We start from the raw sequence: 23,137 nt of genomic DNA on the forward strand, positions 1-23,137 counted from the left end.
ACTCCTATTCAAATATTGGTTCTTATCCACTCACATGCTTTTGGTAACTGTAGTTGCCAGCTGTCACCCTTATTTTATTAGAATAATAGAAGTCACTGAAAAATATCTAGCATGTGAGTGGCTAAGATTTCCACTTCACCAAATCAAATATACTATTTAATTTACAGTGTAATGTGAATATAAAAAATAAAAATTACAATGTTTGATGACCAATAAGTGCTGGTGATCTAGAGGTAAGAGTGTGCAACTTGCCATCCGAAGGTCTCGGGTTCAAACCAATGAGTTCTTCGGAACTTATGTATGAGATATCATTTGATATTTACTACTTGCTTTTCGGTGAAGGAAAACATTGTGAGGAAACCGGAATAATCCTAGTAAGGCCCAGTTTACCCTCTGGGTTGGAAGGGCAGATGGCAGTCGCTTTCGTAAAAACTAGTGCCTATGCCAATTCTTGGGATTAGTTGCCAAATGGACCCCAGGCTATCATGAGCCGTGGCAAAATGCCGGGACAACGCGACGTAGATGATGACAATATTTTATGATCAACTTATGCAGATCAACTATTTCTTGTTATAGTTAGAATGATTTTGACTATTAGCATTTTTTTTTATATATATGTCTTCTATTTATTAACCAACTTTCCCCTTGAATATCCCATTTTGTAAACTTCTTTTCCAACAGAAGTATCGTTCGAGAAAGCCGTATACCCAGTTGAGGTGTCTGTGTTCGAGACATACAATCCCGGCGCACTGGTCCGCATCTGGGCCCAGGGTCCGTCCATGTGGATGCTGCTATGGGAAGGTGAACCGGAGTATGCTGGGGACAGACCAAGGATTTTCAGTCCACCAATAAGACAGATTGATGTGTTAACAAGGTTAGTAGTAAAGATTTTTATTACCCCTTAACGTCAAGATTTCAAAAATATATGATCAAGCCTGATTGCCTCTTTTAAGTCCTCAAAATTCTGCGTAAGAAAAAGATACAAAAAGATGATGTTTTAAAGTGGTTATTTTTGCTATAATATAATATTCAAATGTGACCTGTACGAAGCAATTTGACAGGTTTTCAGAGGATTTTGACAATAAATTATTTTTGTTTATTTAAATGTCAGTAGTGAAAGAGATTTTTTTATTCTTCTATTTATGCATATTATGAATTTCAATACCACCCATTCTAACAGCCCAAAGAAGATACCGATACAAGAAACTTCCACTATTTACATATTTTGCATTAATATAGTTTTTGTTTTGTTTTTGTCATGACACAACAGCAACACAACATGAAGGAATGAACTTTTGTAGTAAATACCTATTGCATTTGTATGTCTTTTATTATTGTGACATTCTTTAATTAAATCATGACTAAACATGTATAATATAGAAGGTTAAGCAAGGAACAGAATCTCCTTAGGCAGAACTGTTGCAAAAGTGTCCAGCTGTCAGCTATAAATAATAGTTCCAAATCTCTCCAGAGTAGCGCTAGAGTAGCTAAGAACCTAGGCGTTATTGACCGAGTGAAGTGCGCTGTCTATGATTAGATTTTTTTCTCAAGTATTCTAGGTATTGTAACGCCACCTGTTTATGGTTTTTTGTTGGATACTTTTTGGATAGATTCTGTTTCTTGCCTCTACCTTCCATAATGTATAACTTTACATTTCTAGCTGACTGACATATTATTATACTTTTATACTTTTGTATGTCATAGTTTATCACGAATAAATGCTATGATTTCTGATTTCTGACATATCTGACATCCTTAACCACGAACTCTATTCGTCACCTGCCGTCACCCTTGTTAGCTAGTTAACGGCCACATGAAAAATATCAAGCAAGTGGTTAATCATTCATGTACCTAATAAAACTATTGGCTCTGTGAGCTGTAGGCGTCGCTAACCGTTGTAACTAAGCTATACAGCGTGGAAAAAATTAATGGGCCCTGGAGGGAAAGTGCCTTAAAACCTTAAGTTTGCTCATTTTACTTAAAGGAAACATTATTTTATTTTTAAAAAGAAACAAAACTGCATTTATTTATTTTTTTGCTTGTCTCTCGTCCGGGATTCGAAACGACTAAAACTTATTCCATTAGTCAATGTCGATACGGTTAATGTAAATTATTCAATTTATCCAAGAAACATTAGGTCTTACACTCTTCTGTCGTATAAAATATCCATAAAATCGAATATTTAGTAGGCACAGAAGAATATTTTTAGATAAGCTAATTGTAAAAAATGGATATATTTTGAGGCCCGGGAAAGGACATAGGGTAGTTTTTAGGGTTCCGTACCGAAAGGGTAAAACGGGACCCTTTTACTAAGACTCCGCTGTCCGTCCGTCCGTCACTAGGCTGTATCTCATGAACCGTGATAGCTAGACAGTTGAAATGTTTATAGATGATGTATTTCTGTTGCCGCTATAACAACAAATACTAAAAATTACGGAACCCTCGGTGGGCGGGTCCGAGTCGCACTTGTCCGGTTTTTATCAATCATTATCATTCCACGCAGACGAAGTCACGGGCAGAATGATAAAAAAATATAGGACCTGAAAATTTCTAAATTAAAGGTGTTTTTTTTATTTCCAAAAAGGAATAAAGTAAGGGTACCATTCGATTTCTTACATTTTATCCAAAAAAATATTGTATAGCAAATATATACATAAACGCAATATTTCACCGAAATGTTTTTCATACTTCAAGATGGGCTCTTGGTGACCGTGACGTCACGTTTGCTTATTGTTTTGTTGGGAGCGTTTCGCGAGTGAAGTACGACTGTCGGACTTTGACTATCATTTCTGACTTTTGTATTGCTTTAATGCAATGGGTCCCATATATACATTTCATTCTAAAAACGAACCTGAACGATTGATACCATGAATAAAAAATTGTCATCTAGGCTATTGTAAGTAAAATCCGCCGCACGCGTCCACGTCAGTAAACGTTGCTCATATTTTTTTTCGTCAACTCCCTCACCCACTCAGTGCATCCGCGCGAGCTAGCGGGCGCCCAAACTCATATAACAATTCATATTCTCTTCCGCAGAGTGTTAAGACTGGAGTTCAACCACAAACTGCTTCCATACTACACGGAACTCGACGCGGTACTGTTGAAAGGGAGAGAGCCTTGCAAGTTCCAAGTTAAGAACAAGTTCATGTGCCCGTCGCTACTGCATAAAATAAATGGACCTGTTATGGAGAAGGGTAAGGAAAATATTTAAATTTATTTTTAATTTCGTCTTCCTGGAGTTCTCGCTTTTTCGCCACTCGCTTAAGGAAGCCTGAGGTCCGCTCAGTAAACTAATCCTAAGAGCACAGGTACAGGCACATATGTTTAAAGGAAGAAACTGCTATTTGATTTTTTTTAATTCTTAGGAGGTTTGTTTGTCTGATGATGGATTTTATTTTTCCAGAAAAAAACTTAAATAATAACAAGATAAGTTTGACGTTTAAAATAACACTTGCACTGCAAATCGCTGCCAACTTATCTTGGTCTGACTTTATGCCGGCTCCACATACTTGGTGTTTGCTACAAACACCAAAACCACCAAACGCCACCCAACACAAACAGCCCCAGGCTTGGCGAACGTGCCAGTACACACCCCTTTTATTTGTGCAAAAAACAGACACCGATGCCGATCACTAGCAAACAAAACAAAACAGACAAACATTTATCCACACGTTCGTGTTTGTTGTTTGTCGTTTGCCAGGCATGTGGAGCTGGCATTATGTTATACATAAATACATAAAAATCGTAAATAACTCACAAACAAAATATCCTACCAAAAAATGTCACCGAGCTTACATATTCTAAATTCAAAACTCATTTCATTATATCATGGATGGGGATGTTTGGCAATAATAATGATAACGTCCTGCATCAGCAATCGACTGCATCAAATTTCAATAAGAAAGTACGTACTGTATGTTTTTTTTATATTCCATATTAATTTAAATTGTATTTTTGTATTTAATTCATGTTACTTATAAGATGTAATGTTTTGAAAAGATGTGTCCCGCCGAGTTTCTTGCCGGTCAAATATCAAATATCAAACATTTATACAGCAAATAGGCCACAGGGGCACTTTTACATGTCGATTTTTACAAACAATAAAAATTACAAAAAAACAATTACAAATATGGAATCGATGAAATAATAAATACTTTATTAGAGATGTATACTGTCTCTAAATGTCAAATTACACAAAAAAAAAACTATGATAAAAAAATAAAACCAAGAAATACTAATTTTTTTAGAGATGTATAAGTCTCTAAGTGTCAGAGATAAAATATAAAAAAAGATATTAAATTATCCTTAGAGATGTAGAAGGTCTCCAAGGCTTGTATATAGAGGTCCATATTGGGATACCCTATTACAATTTAGGAGGGAAATCTTCTCGGGTCAGAGGTGTAGGGTTAGAGCCGGTGTAGCTTTATTTGACGTTCATAAGCGCATTGTAATATGCCTACTTGAATAATAAACTATCTTTATACTCGTCACACAAATATATTCACTATGAAATATTTTAAGTAAACATCTTCCCAAGTTTTTCAAAATAATTTTCGTTATTTTATTAGCTCTATAGTATGTTACATCACCTATTGACATTGATTTATCTAATGTAGTAAGAAGATATTTCTGTGTCACCTTGACGGTATAAATAGCATAGTAGTCTAATCACCTCAGGAAAGCAATTAGGCTATTAGGTTGGTGTAATATTCGAAGGATAAATAAAACTGCAACATACTGATTTGCAGTGGTAGGTATGAAATGGAAACGCCGAAAGACGTCATTACTTTAGGTATTACAATAAAGAAAGGTATAGAAAGGTATGTTGAGATGGTTTGGACACGTGGAAAGAATGAGCGAAAGAAGGTTAACAAAGAGAGTGTATAAGGGAGAAGTAGAAGAGGGAGCTGGAAGGGTTAGACCTCGGCGGACTTTCTCTGATCAAATCGGGGAAATCCTGAAGAAAGGCCAGGTCAAGAGCACCCTAAACCGACGAGCGTGTATGAGGAATGTCATGAAAGTGAAGAAAGCGAAAGAGTTATGTCAGGATCGTAGCAAGTGGAAATCCGTGGTCTCTGCCTACCCCTTCGGGAAATAGGCGTGATTATATGTATGTATGTATGTAACAAAAATAGTGGGGATCAGTTTAAGGCATTGACATATATCTAAGGACGGACCTTACGGACACTAAGAATGGTGCTAATTCAGTGGTGTCAATCACGAATTCTATTATTTGCTATCGAGCCGATTTTATCCAATTATGTATTTAGTAAGTACGGCCACGGTCTTTGAAATATAAATGAAAATTAACATATTTTTTGCTTTACTAAAATAAATAGTTTTCCTTATAAAACTGCTTAAGTATGTATGTATGTATGTATGTATGTATGTATGTATATATATATACTTTATTGTACATATAAATAAAAACACGAAAAACACAGTTACAGAGTTAAGTAACATCAATTTCAAAGAATTGGGTGTCGTCAGCCAGTTTTTGTGCTAGTTATTAAGCCGATTCCACAATAAAATAAATAAATAAATATTATAGGACATTATTACACAAATTGACTAATTCCTACAATGGGCTAGTGTTGGTAGGAACTCGAGTCTTTTAGTCTGAATTTGAAGAACTCGACTCGTTTTTTATGAAACTCGGCGCTTAAAAATCTTCCCGAGTCTTAACTCCCGAGGCGAGTCTTCTATTGAGTCTTTTTTAAGAGAGCTCAAAAGGACTCGAGCCTCCGAATAAAGACTCCGTCTACAATTTCATAGGTTTAACCTAAATAAAATTAAAGACATTTTGCGATATTGTATTATTTGTTTGCTATAACTAACTTAGTACTTAAAGACAAAGCTTTTCGAAATTTTGCAAACAAAAAATTGAGAGTTCTCTGAAAAAGAAGTCCCTACTAAAGACTCGAGTCTGTAACAAGTTGAAAAGAACTCGAGAGACTTAATATGCGAGTCTGAAAAACTGAGTCGAGTTTCAAAGCAGAGGACTCAAAGGCTAGAATGGGCCAGCTACCAAGCACGATAATATAAAATGGTAGATTATAAGACTTATAACAACCTGCTTTATTATCGCCTGGGACAGAATAACTACAAGAAATTGTTGATTCACCCACTTATACCTATTTTGACCTACATTTACCCCCTTATTCATAAACGTATACTAAAGTTACGATGCCGCTAATAATCGTTTGTCCCTTTCCGACGTATTGGTATGATGGAAAGGGACAAACGATTATTAGCGGCATCGTAACTTTAGTACACGTTTATGAATAAGGGGGTTAGTGTTTACTAGCGGTTATTCAACAGGTCATCTCTTACATAAATATAATGGCTGCTAACTTATATTATTCCAATGTAATAGTGCAATAGGGGCTAAAATAGGCTATTTTACGATAGAGTTGAGTTAGCTACTTTATAGACTGTCTAAGCGATTGTTATTTCGGAGTTTAAGAGACGCTACGTAACGTATAAAGAGGTTAGGTATAAGAAATGACCCGTGTATGTCTTGAAACTACGTCCAAAAGAGAGGTATGTGCACTGTGAATGTCATCACGCTTTGTATGGTAGGGCACAGCACAGCGGATGTCATTCCAGATCTAGAGCAGAGCCCAACTGGGGAGGTACCTCCACCTTACAGAAAACCGCAGCCAAATAACACTACTCATAGTGTTGTGTTCCTGCCTGTGAGTAAGGTTATAAGGCCATAGCTCAAAGAAGGTGCTGAAGGTTCGGAAGTGTTAGGTTCGGCAACGCGCATGTAACTCCTATGGAGTTGCGGGCGTCCATAGGCTACGGAGACTGCTTACAATCAGGCGGGCCGTATGCTTGTTTGCCACCGACGTAGTATAAAAACCGACTGTCGAAGTAATCAACACATCATAATTCTTATAGCAACAAAGTTGTGTCATTGTTGCATTGCAATTTAACTGGCTACTTTGGCCGTCACTATCAAGGCTCGGAAACCGGTTAAATTTCTAAACCGTTATCATGTACTTAGCGCAAAACCTTTTAATTTGGGTTTCGCTCGAAAAACCGTTATTTTTAAACCGGTTTTTATGAGAACCGTTCTTGTCAAATTAACCGGTTTGGAGCAATAAAAACCGGTTTCTTCATATGTCGGTGTCTATGTTTACGAGGCACACTACCAGGCCGGCCAGACGTTTTGTCGCTCGTCGATTAAACCGTTTTTTTTTTAGGTTACAAAAAAGTTCTTAAAACGTTCGCGTTCTTATAAAAGTTCGGAGGAAAACCGAAATGAAGCGGTATTTTATAAACCGGTTCAGAGCCTTGGTCACTATCCAGGAGGATCCGAAACTATACACAGTGTTTTTATTGAATTCCATTAACTCCAGGGTATCGATAAGTACGTTAAAGGAAACTAAATGGCATCGTTCATTAAAAAAAAACTTTTTATTTTTATAAAAAGTAATTAAATGTCGCGTATAGCGTTGTTGTAACACGGTCATAACATTTAATTCAACCAAACAATTGAAAACTGTGACATATCAATGTCATTTTGAACATCAATCGTCCGAGATAGTACTTACGTTTAGTAGCAAATGTATACAAGTGTATACACAAGTACACTAAAGTACAAGTGTACTAAACACTAATCAATATGTAAACAGGCCCTAAGGCAAGTGTATACGCTCGTAAGGGCCTTATAAGTTAAAAATAAATTACTGATTATCTCCGAAATGGAGTAAATTTGAATACCGGTGTCTTTGAGAAAGTTACTTAATTTAAGCTCAGGAATGCACCCTTGAAATTAACGGAAAAAAAACGGGGTAATTCCACGAGACTGTAACGTCAGTTACCAATTCTTTCGCGTGTTCTTACATGTGGAAGTACATAAAAGAATGGAGAAAAAGTTGGAGGTTTTGGTTACGGTGAAAAAAAGGGGAAATATCTTATTTTGGACATATATACAGAAATGACAAATATAATATACTACAACTAATATTGGAAGGAAAAATTGATGGCAAGAGGGGAAGGGGAAGAAGGAGGTTCATCTGGCTTGACAATATTAAGAAATGGACGAACGTGAATAACGCAGCCATACTGGCAAGAATGGCAAAAGCAGAAGAGAGATGGCAAAGGTGGTCGCCGACGTCCGTTAGGGCATGGCAAATAAAGAAGAAGTTCTTACACTAATTACGTAAATTGGAGCATCCAGATATCTACTTGTAGGGCTACGCCAGACATACAGACACTTAAATTTGCTTAATTAATGTAAGAACACTCGAAAGAATTGGTAACTGACGTTACAGTCTCGTAGGATTACCCGGTGTAGAATACATGATAACTGCCTTCGATTATTTTAAGTAAATTAATATTTGTGAATATTCTTACATGGGTATTATGAGACGATGTACATACTTATACACAGATAAATACATATATAACATCCACGCCAATGTTGTCAAATATAAATGACACATGGAACGGACCGTCTTTTGCTGCCACTGTGATTTTTGCTATTTAATTTAATATTAAATGTATGTGTGTATGATCAAATGAAATAGAAAACATCAACATACGCCAGGTGATCTTCTATACACAAATTATATGATTCCACATGTATATAGGTAACACAACTAACACAAGTGCTTTTCAACAGGTCAGCTGTTGCACAAAATAATGGCGTCCAACCTGCACGAGTCGGTAATGCTTCCCGCGGCGCTAGGGGGGAAGATGGAGATCGACACGGGGCCGCCGCCGGGAGACTTTGAACGGTTACCGGTGAATGTTATACGTATATTTTACTATTCAGAATGCTGTAGAGCTTGCGCCATCACAAGAGGTTAGTTTTGATACAGGGTAACACAGCATGGCGACCCTCGATAATGTTGGACGGCCTCGTAACGATCTCGTCCGTCTAACCTAACTCTGCACACTTTGAAGTGAAAAAGTCACTATAAAATAATGTCATATTTTATAGGAATTCGTCGCATTTTCACACTAGCTGGTTAGACTAAGGAATTACAGAGTGTGGAACGACTTTCTCTGCAGGTCAGAGTGTATAGGTGGGACTGCAAAGTCTGTCAGGTTAGACCAAGAAATTACAAAGTGTAAAAATGACACTATGAAAGTCATATTTTAAAGTTCGAGTTAACTCCGGGGATGGGTAAGTACGTTTAAGTAAACTAAATGGCATAGTTGATTTTATTTTATTTATATAAAGTAATTAAACGTTGTATACGCGTTGTTGTAACAAGGGCATTACATTTAATTCAACCAAACAATTGAAAACTGTGACATATCAATGTCATTTCGAACATCGATCGCCCGAGATAGTATTTACGTTTAGTAGGAAATGTATGAACTGGTACTAAACACTAATAAATAGCCCCTAAAACAAGTGTATATGCTTGTAAGGGCCTAATTAAATAAAAAATATTTTTTGATTATCGAAATGGAGTTAATTAGAACACCCGTGTCTTTGAGAGAGTTACTTAATTTAAGCTCAGGAATGCACCCTTGAAATTAACGAAAAAAAAAACCACATTGTATACAGGATTTTCAGCTGCCCACAAATGAGCTAGAATAACTATAGAAGTAACCAGGGACTGCATAACCGAAAAATAACGGTATTACCGGCAGCTGGTACTAGAAAAAGGCACAAATTTCAACTTTTCTATGGGACGATAACCCTTTGCGCCTACATTTTTTTTAATTTGGCGCTTTTTTTCTACTGACGGAAATGGCATGACTGACTATCATTAGTAAGACCATCTTAATAAAAAAAAACATTCAGGATCACGACTCTTGAAATCAGTAAAATGCACCATTTAGAACGACTTTACGGGCGAATGTTACATAATATGTTGCAAATGCGTTCTATAAATAGCATTGACCTAGGGGTTCTTGAATGATAATGCTATCTCAAATCGAGAACGAAAATACGTGATTTAGCATAGGCGCATTAGAAATTGTTCTATTTTTATCCTTGTAGAATAAAAATGAAATAGTTTAAGTACTCGCATACAGAAATGTACAGTCGCCATCAGATATATCGGAGCGACCAAAGTGAACAAAACCTCTATATACACCGTGTTTTTATTGAATTCCGTTAACTCCAGGGTGTGGGTAAGTACGTTTAAGGAAACTAAATAGTTCATTTATAAAATAATCTTTATAAAAATAAATTAAATGTTGCATATAGCGTTGTTGAAACACGGACATTACATTTAATTCTACCAAACAATTGAAAACTGTGATATATCAATGACATTTCGAACATCCATCGTCCGAGATAGTACTTAGGTACGTTTAGTAGGAAATGTATACACTCGTACTAAACACTAATCAATTTGTATAATAAGTATAATATACACTCGTAAGGGCCTTATAAGATAAAAATAAATTATTGAATATCTCCGAAATGGAGTTAATTAGAATACCGGTGTCTTTAAGAAAGTTACTTAATTTAAGCTCAGGAATGCACCCTTGAAATTAACGGAAACAAAAACACGGTGTATATCTCTCTGGATATCAAGAGGGTCGCGACTGACGAAAAGTATATTGCTCAACAATTTTCAACTAATATTACACGCAGAAGGAGTTGAAAATAGCGATCCGGTTAAAATATTAAGCAGCTGCAATTTTTTGAGTATTAGACTTTTCGTTCGTCACGACATCTATTATCAAGTAGCAGTACTGATAAATCCGCTACTTTACGCTAGATGTCGACTACGAAAATAATAAGCGTTTTGGTAAGAAATCTGAAGTATAGAGTGAGCACACTATGCTCATACAAATCCGGCCTCAAAGTGCAGATACACTCCATAGTCTGCGTTTCCACCAGAGGTGTGCGGGGATGCGTTGTGAGGTATGTGTTTATTAAGGTGGTTCGATTTTCATACAAAAAACAATCGCTATTTATTAATTAATTACACAATATTATTACGTAAATAGTTGCGCATCTATCTACTTTCGAATATTCATTTGCGCTAAATTAATAGAAAAACTTTGTTTCATACAGAAATCATGCAATAATCAACGTTATATTTTTATAAATTTTACTCATGTGTGTGTGACAAATGTCGTGTACAAATACATTGCGGCGTTGCCACTCCATGCATCGGCGCGACGTTGCGATGTTTGACGCGTTTTTAGCTGACTCTGTCGACACTGACACTCAGTGTGACCAGGCGTACGATAATTGTCGTACATGTACGGTAATTTGGGCCCCGGTATGACGTAATGTTCCAAAGAGCATTATCGTACACTAAAGTACTATAATTTCAGCCCTTGGATGATGCCACCTTAAAAGTCTAGTAATTTGAAGCAAAATATGACACTTTCTCTCAGAAATAGGCTAAAATTAGTTTCTTTTGGGTGTTCGGCTCCTTGGTGTACGTTTAAAGTTTAAAATGTCACAATTTCCTGTATACCGTTTGAGTCTATCCCAAAAATACACAAACATAAACAGATTTTTTGCGCAATTTAGACGAAAATTGTCTTTTTTTATTATTAATTGGAAATTTAAGCTTATTTTGCTAGACATTTTTAGGGGCTGCCTTTTTGATTGGCGTACGATATTTTTTTCAACGGTACAATAATATTGACACTCAAGTACGATAATTCTGTTCCGCTCACCTGGCAACACTGCTGAAACTTGACAGGACCTGGGGGCCTACCGCGAAAACCTAAATTCGCAAATTGCGGGGATCTTTCTCTTTTACTCTCACTAAGACGTAATTAGAGTGACAGAGAAAAATGCCCGAAATTAACGAATTTCGATTTTCCCGGTAGCCGCCCTGGTGCTTGAGGTACTTGATAGAAAACAACGCTGCCGCATGTTCTGAATTGTGATTTTATGTGTTTTTGGATTGAAAATGATAGCAACGTCTAAATCAAACTACAAAAATCATCGATATTCTGGTCCGCCAGGAAAAGTGTAACTGTAATTGGAGTCTACAAAAATGACCAATTCATAGAAAATATGACCTAGAAACTAGTTCACTTTTATAAAACTCAATTTTGCCCGAGATTGTACTTAGGCGAATACCTAAGGGAGCTAAGTGTATTGATCTTGAATAATTAGTTGGCTAATAAATATATGACTCCAACATGATATGGACATTTACATCATAAATATTATACCTAGTTGGTTACTAAGTTCTGTTACTCGATTTCTTTCTTTCTTCCTAGCGTTGTCCCAGCATATTGCCACGGCTCAATGGAGCTTGGGGTCCGCTTTGACAACTAATCCCAAGATTTGGCGTAGGCACTAGTTTTTACGAAAGCCACTGCCATTGCCATCTGACCTTCCAACCCAGAGGGTAAAACTAAGCCTTGTTGGGATTAGTCCAGTTTCCTCACGATGTTTTCCTTCACCGAAAAGCGACTGGTAAATATCAAATGATATCTGTTCTGAAGTTCTGTTACTCGATTTGCAACCTCTTTATTTCCGTTAAAACAAATGCTACCGAAAAAATAAAAAATGACATAATGTGGTGGATTTGTGAGCTATAATTGTATACCACACATAACGCTTATCTCGTCGTATCTATAATGAATTGGGGCCTAAAAGAGAATCGTATTCCAATTTTTTGAAACGCTTGTATTACTTTCTATATTAACTAAAAGTTGCCCTAAAATTCAGCTTTTATACTAAAAATGGCTTTAAATATGTTAAATTAACAAAATATATTTGCCAGATGCTTTCGCGCCCAAAACGCTCTTTGAAAATTGTGTGACGTCACAGTTTATGGTTTGACACATAACTACATACACACGTAGAAGATACGAACTGTCAACTGATATTTGTCATTTGTTGTTAATCGCTTAACTGTCAACAGTGTCAATCCGAGAGTTGTGACGTCATCAGAATCTTCAATGACGTTTCGAGTTTGGTCACGTGACGTGTGCCAAAAATATTTTAAATTCAATATTTACAAAAATATGGTCATTACAGGTCCCCTAAAAGTAGTTTAACATGTTCTTATAATCCAAAAAAATTTTTGGGATACAATTATGCCCTAAGATTTGTAGATGGAAACAACCCTATTGCGTTGCACAAATGTGGGCACCCGCCAAACATGATTTTGGGTGTGTCATACTCAGGGCTAACACAGATTCATTTCTGTGAAAAAGGTGTGAAAACCGGAAACTGAAAACCGTTCTCGAACCAATAGTGAAGCCCTTAAGCCACACCCTATTTCAAAACCAGCCATGGATCTTTGAACAGGACTCAGCTCCTGCACATAAGGCAAAAACAACTCAAGCCTGGTTACGAAGGAACTTAATTGACTTTATTGCCCACGAAGACATGACAATCGTGCGTGCCGCTATTGATGACTGGCCTCGTCGTTTGAGGGCCTGTGTCAAAGCCAGAGGAGGCGATTTTGAATGATATTGTCATATGTAATTCCTGATTTTGTGTACTTCATTTTAATATATACTTTATTAAACTTTCGTTGGTATATTTTATGTAGATAAAGATTATTGAAGTAACAGAATTTAATAACCAACTAGGTAGAAAACAATGCAATACATAAAGACATAAATTGGATATGATGTGATCCGTTGAATGAAATTGACAATAAATAAAATAAATAAATAATTTTCTATCTCTAGGCATTGTGTGAAACTTCTAGTTGTGTCAAAATATCGGGAAATCAATAATATATACAAACATGGTAAATATCTCATTTCTTTTTATAATGGTTATAAATAGAAGGCCATGCAATTTTGTAACTCACTGTAATTTAATTAAATGTATCGTAAAAAAAATGTTTTAATTCTACTGTAAAATAGTACCTACTTTTTTAAAGGCAGTAAGGGATTGCTTTAATTTTAGAACAAAACAGCGTTTTTTTTTGAAAAAAATACCGAAAAATCTGACTTACAAATTTGGACTTTCTTAGGTTCATTCTACTTAGACTCTTCTCCACCCTAGCATTAAAAAAAGATATCCTAAAATATCCATACCATTACGTCACATTTTAGTGTGAAAGAAATTTCAATGTAAAACTAAAATTTCAATACAAATTTTCGGGTTTTTTTAACACGAGGATTGATTATGCTAGTGATTCTGAGTTGGAAGAACCCAAAAATATCATGTTGTGTGAGAATCAGATTTTTAATATTTTTATGGAAAACGCTCATATTTCTCATAAAATAATTTATTAATAATAGGTACCTACTTGATAATACTGATAACAAAAAAAAATTAATGAGTCTCGAACCCACATCCTCTTGCATGTATTTCCACGTACATACCGCAACGCTATTGAAGCCTACTCACGCTGTGCCAAATTGTCTACTACAAGGATCCCAGTAAGACTGTTTGAATGTGTGAGTGATACTTAGAAATAGAGTCAAGAAACATTCTGTCGACATTAAGGGGTAGTTTTTGTACAATGAAGTGTTCAATGTTTGTTGTAATAGTTCAATATTTATTTAATGAGTGCGCTAAACATAATTTACAGTATAGAAATACCAAGACTACTCCACAAAAAAATTAAAACTCAAAATTTGCAATTGTGGCGCCATCTAGTGAGGTTTAAGCTTTGGGTAACCTAATCGAACCACCTTAAGAACTAATAGAACCTCGCTACATCTCTGGTGGAAGCGCAGCCTTAATCTGTGCGTCTTGTGTATGTACGTGCATGTGCGCGTGTAATCTCAGCAAGTCGTACAATTATTGCCGCTTGCATTTATCAAAACAATAGAAATGGATTCCTGACCTAGACACATCAACTTGAGTCATGTGATAACATTTATGTTAGGTATGCGTTTCTAACAATAGTGTTGTGAAAAACTATCATTCTCTAGCTAAATACGTTATAGTGTTTTATGCAACCGTTGTATAAGGGCAAAAAAGGCGAGTGGCGTGGGTTACAATGTGAGCCGGCGCCGCAGGCGTATTAGTAGAAATATATAGGTATACAAACCAAAAGTATACAGCTAAGATACGAGAGGATACATTCGAACGCGCCCGACCAGCCCCAGCCCGGCTGGAGAGCGACACCTCGCAACTCATGAGGCCCTGGTACTTGCTCCTTGCTAAATTTAATTTTTGGACAGTTTTTTCTCGCTATTGGCCACAGTAGCCTATGGAGACTAACTAGCAACGCTAAGTGGTCTTCGTTGTTGATGGATGTAGTTTTATTAAGGGTGTCACATGCGCGTTTCTGACTTATGAACCAATTGTTTCTACTATACAACCTAATGAATATTTTGTGAGTTGGCAGCAATACAATTAGTTTGAAACTGTATTAATGTTGATTTTGTTGGGTTGGTAGCAATTAATCGCAGTAACGTTTTAGCAATTTGAAGCAGAAGTGCTGTTATGAGGAATGGGAATATAGACTTTTCTTCAAACCTATTATGTATGTTCTTATATTAATGTCCATGATTGTATAAATGACAGATAACAGTAGGGGAGTAGAAAAAAGTGATTTAAATAGATTTGTATAGACTAGACGGGTTTTTAATTTTTAATTTGATTGACGGACATCAGACTGGGTAGGTTGACTTAGTAATGAGGTTGGTCGGTCGAAGTATTTTACAGATTTATTCATTATTATTATTCAGAGCCCACTGTGTCCCATTGCTGGGTCTCCCCCCTCTTTTCCATTCGTCTCTGTTTAGTGCTATATCTGGCCAGCCTTTCAAAAAGGAGTCCAATTTATCCCGCCATCGCCGACGAGGTCTACCGGCTCCTCGGTTAGACTCGTGGGGCTCCCACTCAGTGATTACCTTGGCCCACAACTCCCACAAGTCGTCCGGCTTCGGCAGACATGACCAGCCCAGTCCCATTTCAACGTCTATTATTTGAGTCTTAGAGATACATTTTACCACACACATTTTACACGCAGTTCCTGTAATACATCTAAGGGAGGTTATAATATGTGTGTGGATAAACCAGTGTCTGTACTGTACATAATTAGGCATTATGTATCAGTCACATAAACTGATGTAAACGACATTTCTTATCTCGTTACTTATAACTTGGCATTGAAAACGCAGAACCTCGTCAACCTACACTTAATTTTTTTTTATTGCCTGTTATACTTTTAATAGGCAGGTACACACATACAAGTAACTACCATTGGTGGAACCTATGTCGATATGCGAAAATAAAAGGGTTTACTTGAACAAGTAAAATTTCATGTTTGTGGTAAACTTCGGAGAAGAGAAAGGGTATTTTTTTTGTATGCCCTTTTGCAGCTTTGTATTTATGTATACATTCATTTTTTTTTATCGTTGTAAAAAAAGTTTCAAAATGTGCAACGCAAGCTCTTCATATGAAAACCCAATTGACTTAGTAACTAGATTTCGAAATTTGATGTCCCCTCATATTGGGCATTTTTAATAGTAAATAAAAAAACGCTTTCAATGCGTCTGCAATTACCTTGTTTATAACTATTCCAATTTTAAAAATCGATAGGGTAAGTAGTTCCCAAGACATTTAACGATGTGATAGAGAGACGGACAGTGTCGCATTCGCACTGCATGTCGGGTTGAACCCTAAAAAGATCTCTAACATAAATACAGATCCAAAAGAGCGTTTTATAACAGGGTATGACCAACTCGATATGGACCCGGGTATGTCCTTAAACTACGTCTAAAAGAGAGGTATGGCCACTGTGAATGTCATCTCGCTTTGTGTGGTAGGGCACAGCAGCGGATGTCATTCCAGAGCAGAGCCCAACTGAGGAAATACCTCCACCTTACAGAAAATCGCATCCAAATAACACTAGACCCTACTCATAGTGTTGTGCTCCTGCCGGTGAGTAAGGTTGCCAGAGCTCAACGAGGGTGTGGAGTGTTAGGGTCGGCAAGGTACATAGGCTACGGAGAGTGCTTACCATCAGGCGCGCCATATGCTTGTTTGCCACCACGTAGTATAAAACCCGAAATCGTAAAAAAAAAATTGACTCATACAAAATATCATCAAGCCAACCAAAATGTATTGGCAGTCCCATAGTAAAAGTTGCTCGAGACCTATATATTCACCCCGAAAATTATTGCAGTTGAATAAATTTACACTCTGTATATTTTTGCGCGCTTCGTATTATCAGTTATTATTGCAGACTGTACCTACATAACAACGAATAAGTTTTATTTACTTATCTAAGTAGGTAGGTAAGGTAGTTAAAATATTCAAAGTATTCATATATCAGTAACGAAATCCCGCGTTTTGTGTCATGTTATACGTTTGAATAACTTGTTATAAAATGTGACGTTGGCTGCCAAAAGGAAGTACGTCCCGTCAAATATAAATGTACTAGCAACTGCCCGCAATTTCGACTGCTGGAATGATGATGATGATGATAAAAACTGTCCTACGTCTTTCCTCGGGCTTCTATCTCCATCCTACCAAGGCTCGAAACCGGTTTTAAAAATAGCGGTAAATACCGGTTTATTTCAGTTTTACTCCGAACTTTCATAAGAACGTGAACGTTTTAAGAACTTTATTGTAACCTAAATAAACCGGTTTATTCGACGAGTGACGAGACGACCGGCTGGCCGGGTGGTGTGCCGCGTAAACGTGTCTTTGTTTACCACATAAGAAGAAACCGGTTTCGATTGTTCTAAACCGGTTAATCCGACAAAACCTTTATTAAAATAACGGTTTTACGAACGAAACAGAAATTAAATAGTTTTGTGCCGAGTACATGATAACGGCTTGGAAATTTAACCGGTTTCTGAGCCTTGCTCCATACAAAATTTCATCTAAATCCGTTCAGCGGTTTAAGTGTGACGAGGTAACAGACAGATAGACAGAGTTCTTTCGCATTTATAATATTAGTGATAGGAGACCTTGTTGCGATAAGGAAATAGTACACTGCATTAATTTTGCAATTAATTATTCCTTAAAAAGGATATACTCGTTTCGTCCATTAACTTTGGTTTCCTGGAAACTAAGTAAAGACATTATTGTCATTACATATTAAATTATAGTCATGTTCTTAACTTTTTTGTTACCAAACGAAACACGTATGTAGGTATGTTGAATATGTATGAATTTCCTGTAATACCTAATCACCTCTTAAAATATCAAAATAAATACTTATTTAAAAAAAATATGTTTGGGTAATACAAAGTAAAATAAAAATTAAACATTATCTGGAACAATTTTAAACTTAGTGGGCAGATACAGAGTCGGCATCAGATATATTGGAGTGGCCGAGCTGCTTTAAAATATATTTTCATATTTTTTTGGTCCATGTCAAAAGTTAGAGGGGGTTAGATTTTTTCTTTCGGAGCGATTTATTTCCGAAAACATTTTTTTTAAACCGGCCTCGCGCACCTAGGGTTCCGTACAAACCTGTAGTTATATATATATTATTTTATGATATAACTAAAAATTTACGGTTTTCGCAATTTTTCCTTTATCTGTTCTTTATAAGACGTTGCTTCATACCAAATTTCGAGTTCACGGGAAGTACCCTGTAGGTTTTGATTCCCTTGCGAGTGTCGAAAATTTGCGGCATAAACGGCTGTATCTTTTGATTGCGTTGGCTTAGAAGTTTGATTTTTTCACAGCTCCAAGGGACAGTAGAGCTGAGTATTTGATATAAATTCCAGCTTGATACCTCGTGTTCGGATTGTTAGGCGTGTTCAAATATTTGTGACCACCTTGGCCGTTCCGATGTACCAGTGTACCTTTCTGGTGGCGACTGTACACTTTTCCATTCATTTCTATTTACGTTTACTGTATGGATTGCTTTGGAAGTCAGTTAAGAGCCTACGTTAACCGGGTCATAAACAAATCGATTATCATCCCTTTCGTCGAAATCGGCTCAGTATATTTGACGTTATAGTAATACGCATTTAATAAGATATATGTATGTACATACCTTACATTTACTGCCAAAATCGTAAGCCTTTTTAGATTTGCCGTAATAAAAACATCCTCCATTTTTTGTAAGATGAAAAACATTTAATTTTAGCTTACATATTTAATGTATACTTATATAAACTGGCTTGGTTGTCAATACAAATAATCACAACTCATTTTTCTGCACCCAGACGTAAAAAGTTGTGTCGATATTATTGTTACTGACTTTGGTATCCTTGTATATTAAACTGTATATAAAACTGAAATAAATGTTTACTTGAACCTATGTAAATTCAAAGGTTTGTCAGTGTTCTATAGACTCTTTTACTTTATTAGTAAAGGATGTCGCACACGGCAACTTTTTGCAGCGATTCACATAATTTACATTGTAAATTTGTTGTTGAAGGGTTTACTTTACATACCGTTACTATTTACAAATAAATTAACTTGAACCTTAAATGGATTAACAAAAAAAACCCCGCGACTGTACCAGACGCAGACGCAGATATATATTACTTTATGGTTCATAAAGGTTTCTTTCCTATTGTGTTACCATTTCCCCATATACTTTGTAAGGCGGTAGGTAATAAAATGGAAAGTATGAAAATGATGAAAAGGGCTGACTAGAAATTACAGACAAGTGGCAAAAAAACGGGTGAACTTTCGGCTTAAGCTGGTGAAATGAAAAAAGTTTACCGGATATGACCCTAACCGGTAGGTGTTTAAATTTTAGGTCGCCGGCTGTATAATAAATGAATGACAGAATGAATGAATGAAAATCTTTATTTCAGGTAACTAGTGGCCCATAAATAAATACCTTAAAACACACATAATACAGGTCTGTGCACACCGGAAGCGTGTGCGTATATATATAGGTTCACGTTCACATGCACGCGCGCAGTAATATACAGAGGGCCTACCGCAAGCACCGAAGTTCGCAAATTGCGGGTATCCTTCTCTGTCACTCTTATTACGCCTCAATTAAAGTAAGAGATAAAGATGCCCTCAATTTATACCCTTAGATCCTTGAGAGACGACACACTGCTTGCGTAATGACTTCTCTACACGATGTCCCAGCGCTGGATTATCCAGATGGCCATGCGATGGTTATGGCTCCTCTACACGATGGCCCAGCGCTGGACCAGCGAGATGGCTATGCGATGGTTGACAGCACGCACTATGGAATCGGCCACGTGTAGATGCGTACGCACCATCGCTGGCCCATTACCTTTGATATGCGGACGAAAAACCGACACCATGGCCATCCCATCGCCATCCGGCCGCGCCATAAGCCCTCCGACTACACTACCCTCTCTACACGCTGGCCCATCTTAGTGGGCCAGTATGATGGCCCAACGTGTAGAGGAGCTATAACGTGTGCGTGCACGGCTCCAACATTGTATCGCACGCGCACCGCGCGCACGTATGCGCACACGCAGAGGGTGGGCTCTGGCCTTAGGTAGACCAACTGGAAAAGTACTAACATAAACGATATTACGATTCATAAGAATCCGTCCCCAGTAACGGCGGCCAATATCAACATAACCTATAAATAGAATATCTGTATAAGAAGGTATTGATGAGATGTTCCTCGTGCCTTTTTTATCCTTTTGGTTCAGTACACTTAGGTACAGTTGCCATCGGAGCGGCCAAGGCGCTCACAAATATCTGAGCACACCTCTATTGTCAAGGCCTTAGAGTGCGTGTTCAGATATCTGTGAACACCTTGGCCGCTCCGATATATCTGACTGATGGCGACTGTACCTAATAAATACTATATAATTTGTCAACTTGATGTTATCCTCCGTTACCTCAATAGGTATACTCATGAAATCTCCTGTGTAGTAGTAGTAAACACTTTATTGCACAAAACAAGTACATAACACAGAGAGAATACAGTAAATGTGTACAAAGGTGAACTTATCCCCTTAAGGGATCTATTCCAATTGTAAATTAATTATACGCGATATAATTCGTGTATACGTGATTTTATTTGTCAACTTATGTTCGAACAGTCACTTTTAGTTAATTTTGTGATACTTCAAAGTGGCGTATATTCATTAGACTTGACGACCGGTCTGGCCTAGTGGGTAGTGACCCTGACTATCAAGCCGATGGTCCCAGGTTTAAATCCTGGTAAGGGCATTTATTTCTGCGATGAACACGAATGTTTGTTCCCGAGTCATGGGAATTTTCTATATAATATCCACAATAATGATTTGGCAGGCTATCTGGACTAAAAAAGCGAGGAGTACATAACAACGGGAACTATAAATGGCGAAATGTACGTAAAATAATTGCTTCGAGAAATGTTTGTTACTGCCGATAACAACAGCATAACACATGTGTTGTTTTGGCCAGATTTGGCCATCTGCCATTATGTAAAAATAGTCAAAAAGTTTTCTCTGGACCATAATGCAACTGTGCAGTCATTATAGTTATAAAAGTAATGATGACCTGTCTGGCCTAGTGGATCGTGACCCTGCCTATGAACCAGACGCTTCCGGGTTTAAATCCTGGTAAGGGCATTTATTTGTGTGATTAACACGAATATTTGTTCCTGAGTCATGGGTGTTTTCTTTGTCTTTAAGTATTTATATATTACCTATATATATCGTTGTCTAAGTATCCAGAACACAAGCCTTATTGAGCTTACTGTGGGATTTGGTCAATTTGTGTAATAATGTCCTATAATATTTATGGTATGTCTTTCTATATCTCGGGACCCCATGGACCTTTATGAGGCATGCGTGGGGCCGAAGCCAACAGCACAGAGACAAGTTTGAGATTATGTAATACACCAGCTAGAACCCATTCACGGGTACAAATAGACCCGTAAATCAGTCCCAGCTCGAGTAGGGGCTATTGAAATATAAAGCCCATATTTAAACTCATATGAAGAGCACGAAAAGTCCGAAAAATTATGTCTTTGTCTTTTATTGCGTAGATATGATTACTCATCTTGTTTACACTGAAGATAAAAATTATCAAAACTCTTAGCTAGTCTTTCATTATCTGCTACTATTGTCTGGACCATTTCTTAATGAGGAAGTTTTGTCATTTTCTTATCATACAAATACTCATCAGTCAACCCATCATTTATCTCAACACTACATTAGCACGCTTTAACGCGTGTTTTCCTTTCAGGACGAGACGATCCTCTGCGTGATGAAGTACCTAGACATGCAATCGCTGTGCCGCTGCGCGCAGGTCAACAGGCATTTCAACAGGCTCGCCTCTGACGCCATCCTGTATCGCAGCATTGACCTTAGGCCTTATTGGCATTGCGTGCAATCCCAAGTGAGTATGAAACTACCTAGATATTCTAACAGTTCTGTTATTACATAGGTATATATTATCAGCGATGTGTTCGGCTTGGGCAAAAATATGCTTTCGTATGTCTATCCGGCTGGTCTCTACTTACAATTAGAGCTGGTTCCCACTATGTCGGATGTCGAGTCCGGATTTTAATCGGGTGTGGCGCGTTCCCACTGGTTGGTTCTCGGACACGTTCGCAGCTGGCGATAGTCAACGCGGGGCGTCTGTGCACGATGGACATCGACGAAGCTTTTGTTGTGATGTATTCTTTACGAAGGAAACGAGTAATGAAAGCTAAGAAAAGAGAATATTGGCCCGATGTAGGAAGTATTTACTTTGAGAAAATTTCAGAACTTAATAACTGAATTCAGAATGATTTGGCAACAAAATTCTCGTCATGTACATATTTTCAACTGCTTATGTTTAAATTCATTTAAAGTTTTGTCCCCTAGAACCCCATTTTCCTAAACTAGTGTGATCAAATCATCAGGATTTATATTTATAATACCAAATAGTGAAATAAAGTCACAACAACTCTGCTTACGCGCCGCGATGTCTGCAAATTCTACGACGCGGTCGGCTCCGACATCCGAAAAATATGAACAGCGTCATAATTGGTCGCCGGTGAGCGAGATCGCGATTTTTTTCCGGACGTAGAGGGCTCGCAAAACAGCCGACATTCCTTGTCGGCAACGACACAAAATCGGTGTCGGGTAAGTGTAAATAGCTTCATATAAAATGTTCTATCACTGGGACAACCGATTAAAATCCGGATCCGACATCCGATAAGTGGGTTTCTCAATCGATTCTCGTGAAACACCTACGAATGAATCTGTTTTTTTATTGATTCATTTTCGCATACCATTCATCTTTGTTACACTCGTTGTTGAACATAAGCTTTTCTCTTTCTCTTTTGTTGTGCGGGAACTCGTTAGCACGTGCAATTTCTCGCTTGCCTACGTGCGAGTAAAGGAATGCGTTTTGGAACGCATGTAACCTATCTGG

The 23,137-nt window shown here is 37.3% G+C and overlaps 1 protein-coding gene across 1 annotated transcript in view; it reads left to right on the plus strand.

Moving 5' to 3' along the window:
* LOC133523993 (F-box/LRR-repeat protein 4) overlaps positions 1-23,137 on the plus strand; it is a 52,505-nt gene that overhangs the window by 1,323 nt on the left and 28,045 nt on the right. Inside the window, exons 3-6 of the mRNA XM_061859750.1 lie at positions 682-874; positions 3,037-3,194; positions 8,636-8,757; positions 21,962-22,114. Coding sequence (XP_061715734.1) covers positions 682-874; positions 3,037-3,194; positions 8,636-8,757; positions 21,962-22,114 — 626 coding nt within the window. The remainder of the gene's footprint in view (positions 1-681; positions 875-3,036; positions 3,195-8,635; positions 8,758-21,961; positions 22,115-23,137) is intronic.

This window comes from Cydia pomonella, chromosome 13, assembly GCF_033807575.1.
Source record: "Cydia pomonella isolate Wapato2018A chromosome 13, ilCydPomo1, whole genome shotgun sequence".
Classification (NCBI taxonomy): Eukaryota; Metazoa; Arthropoda; class Insecta; order Lepidoptera; family Tortricidae; genus Cydia; species Cydia pomonella.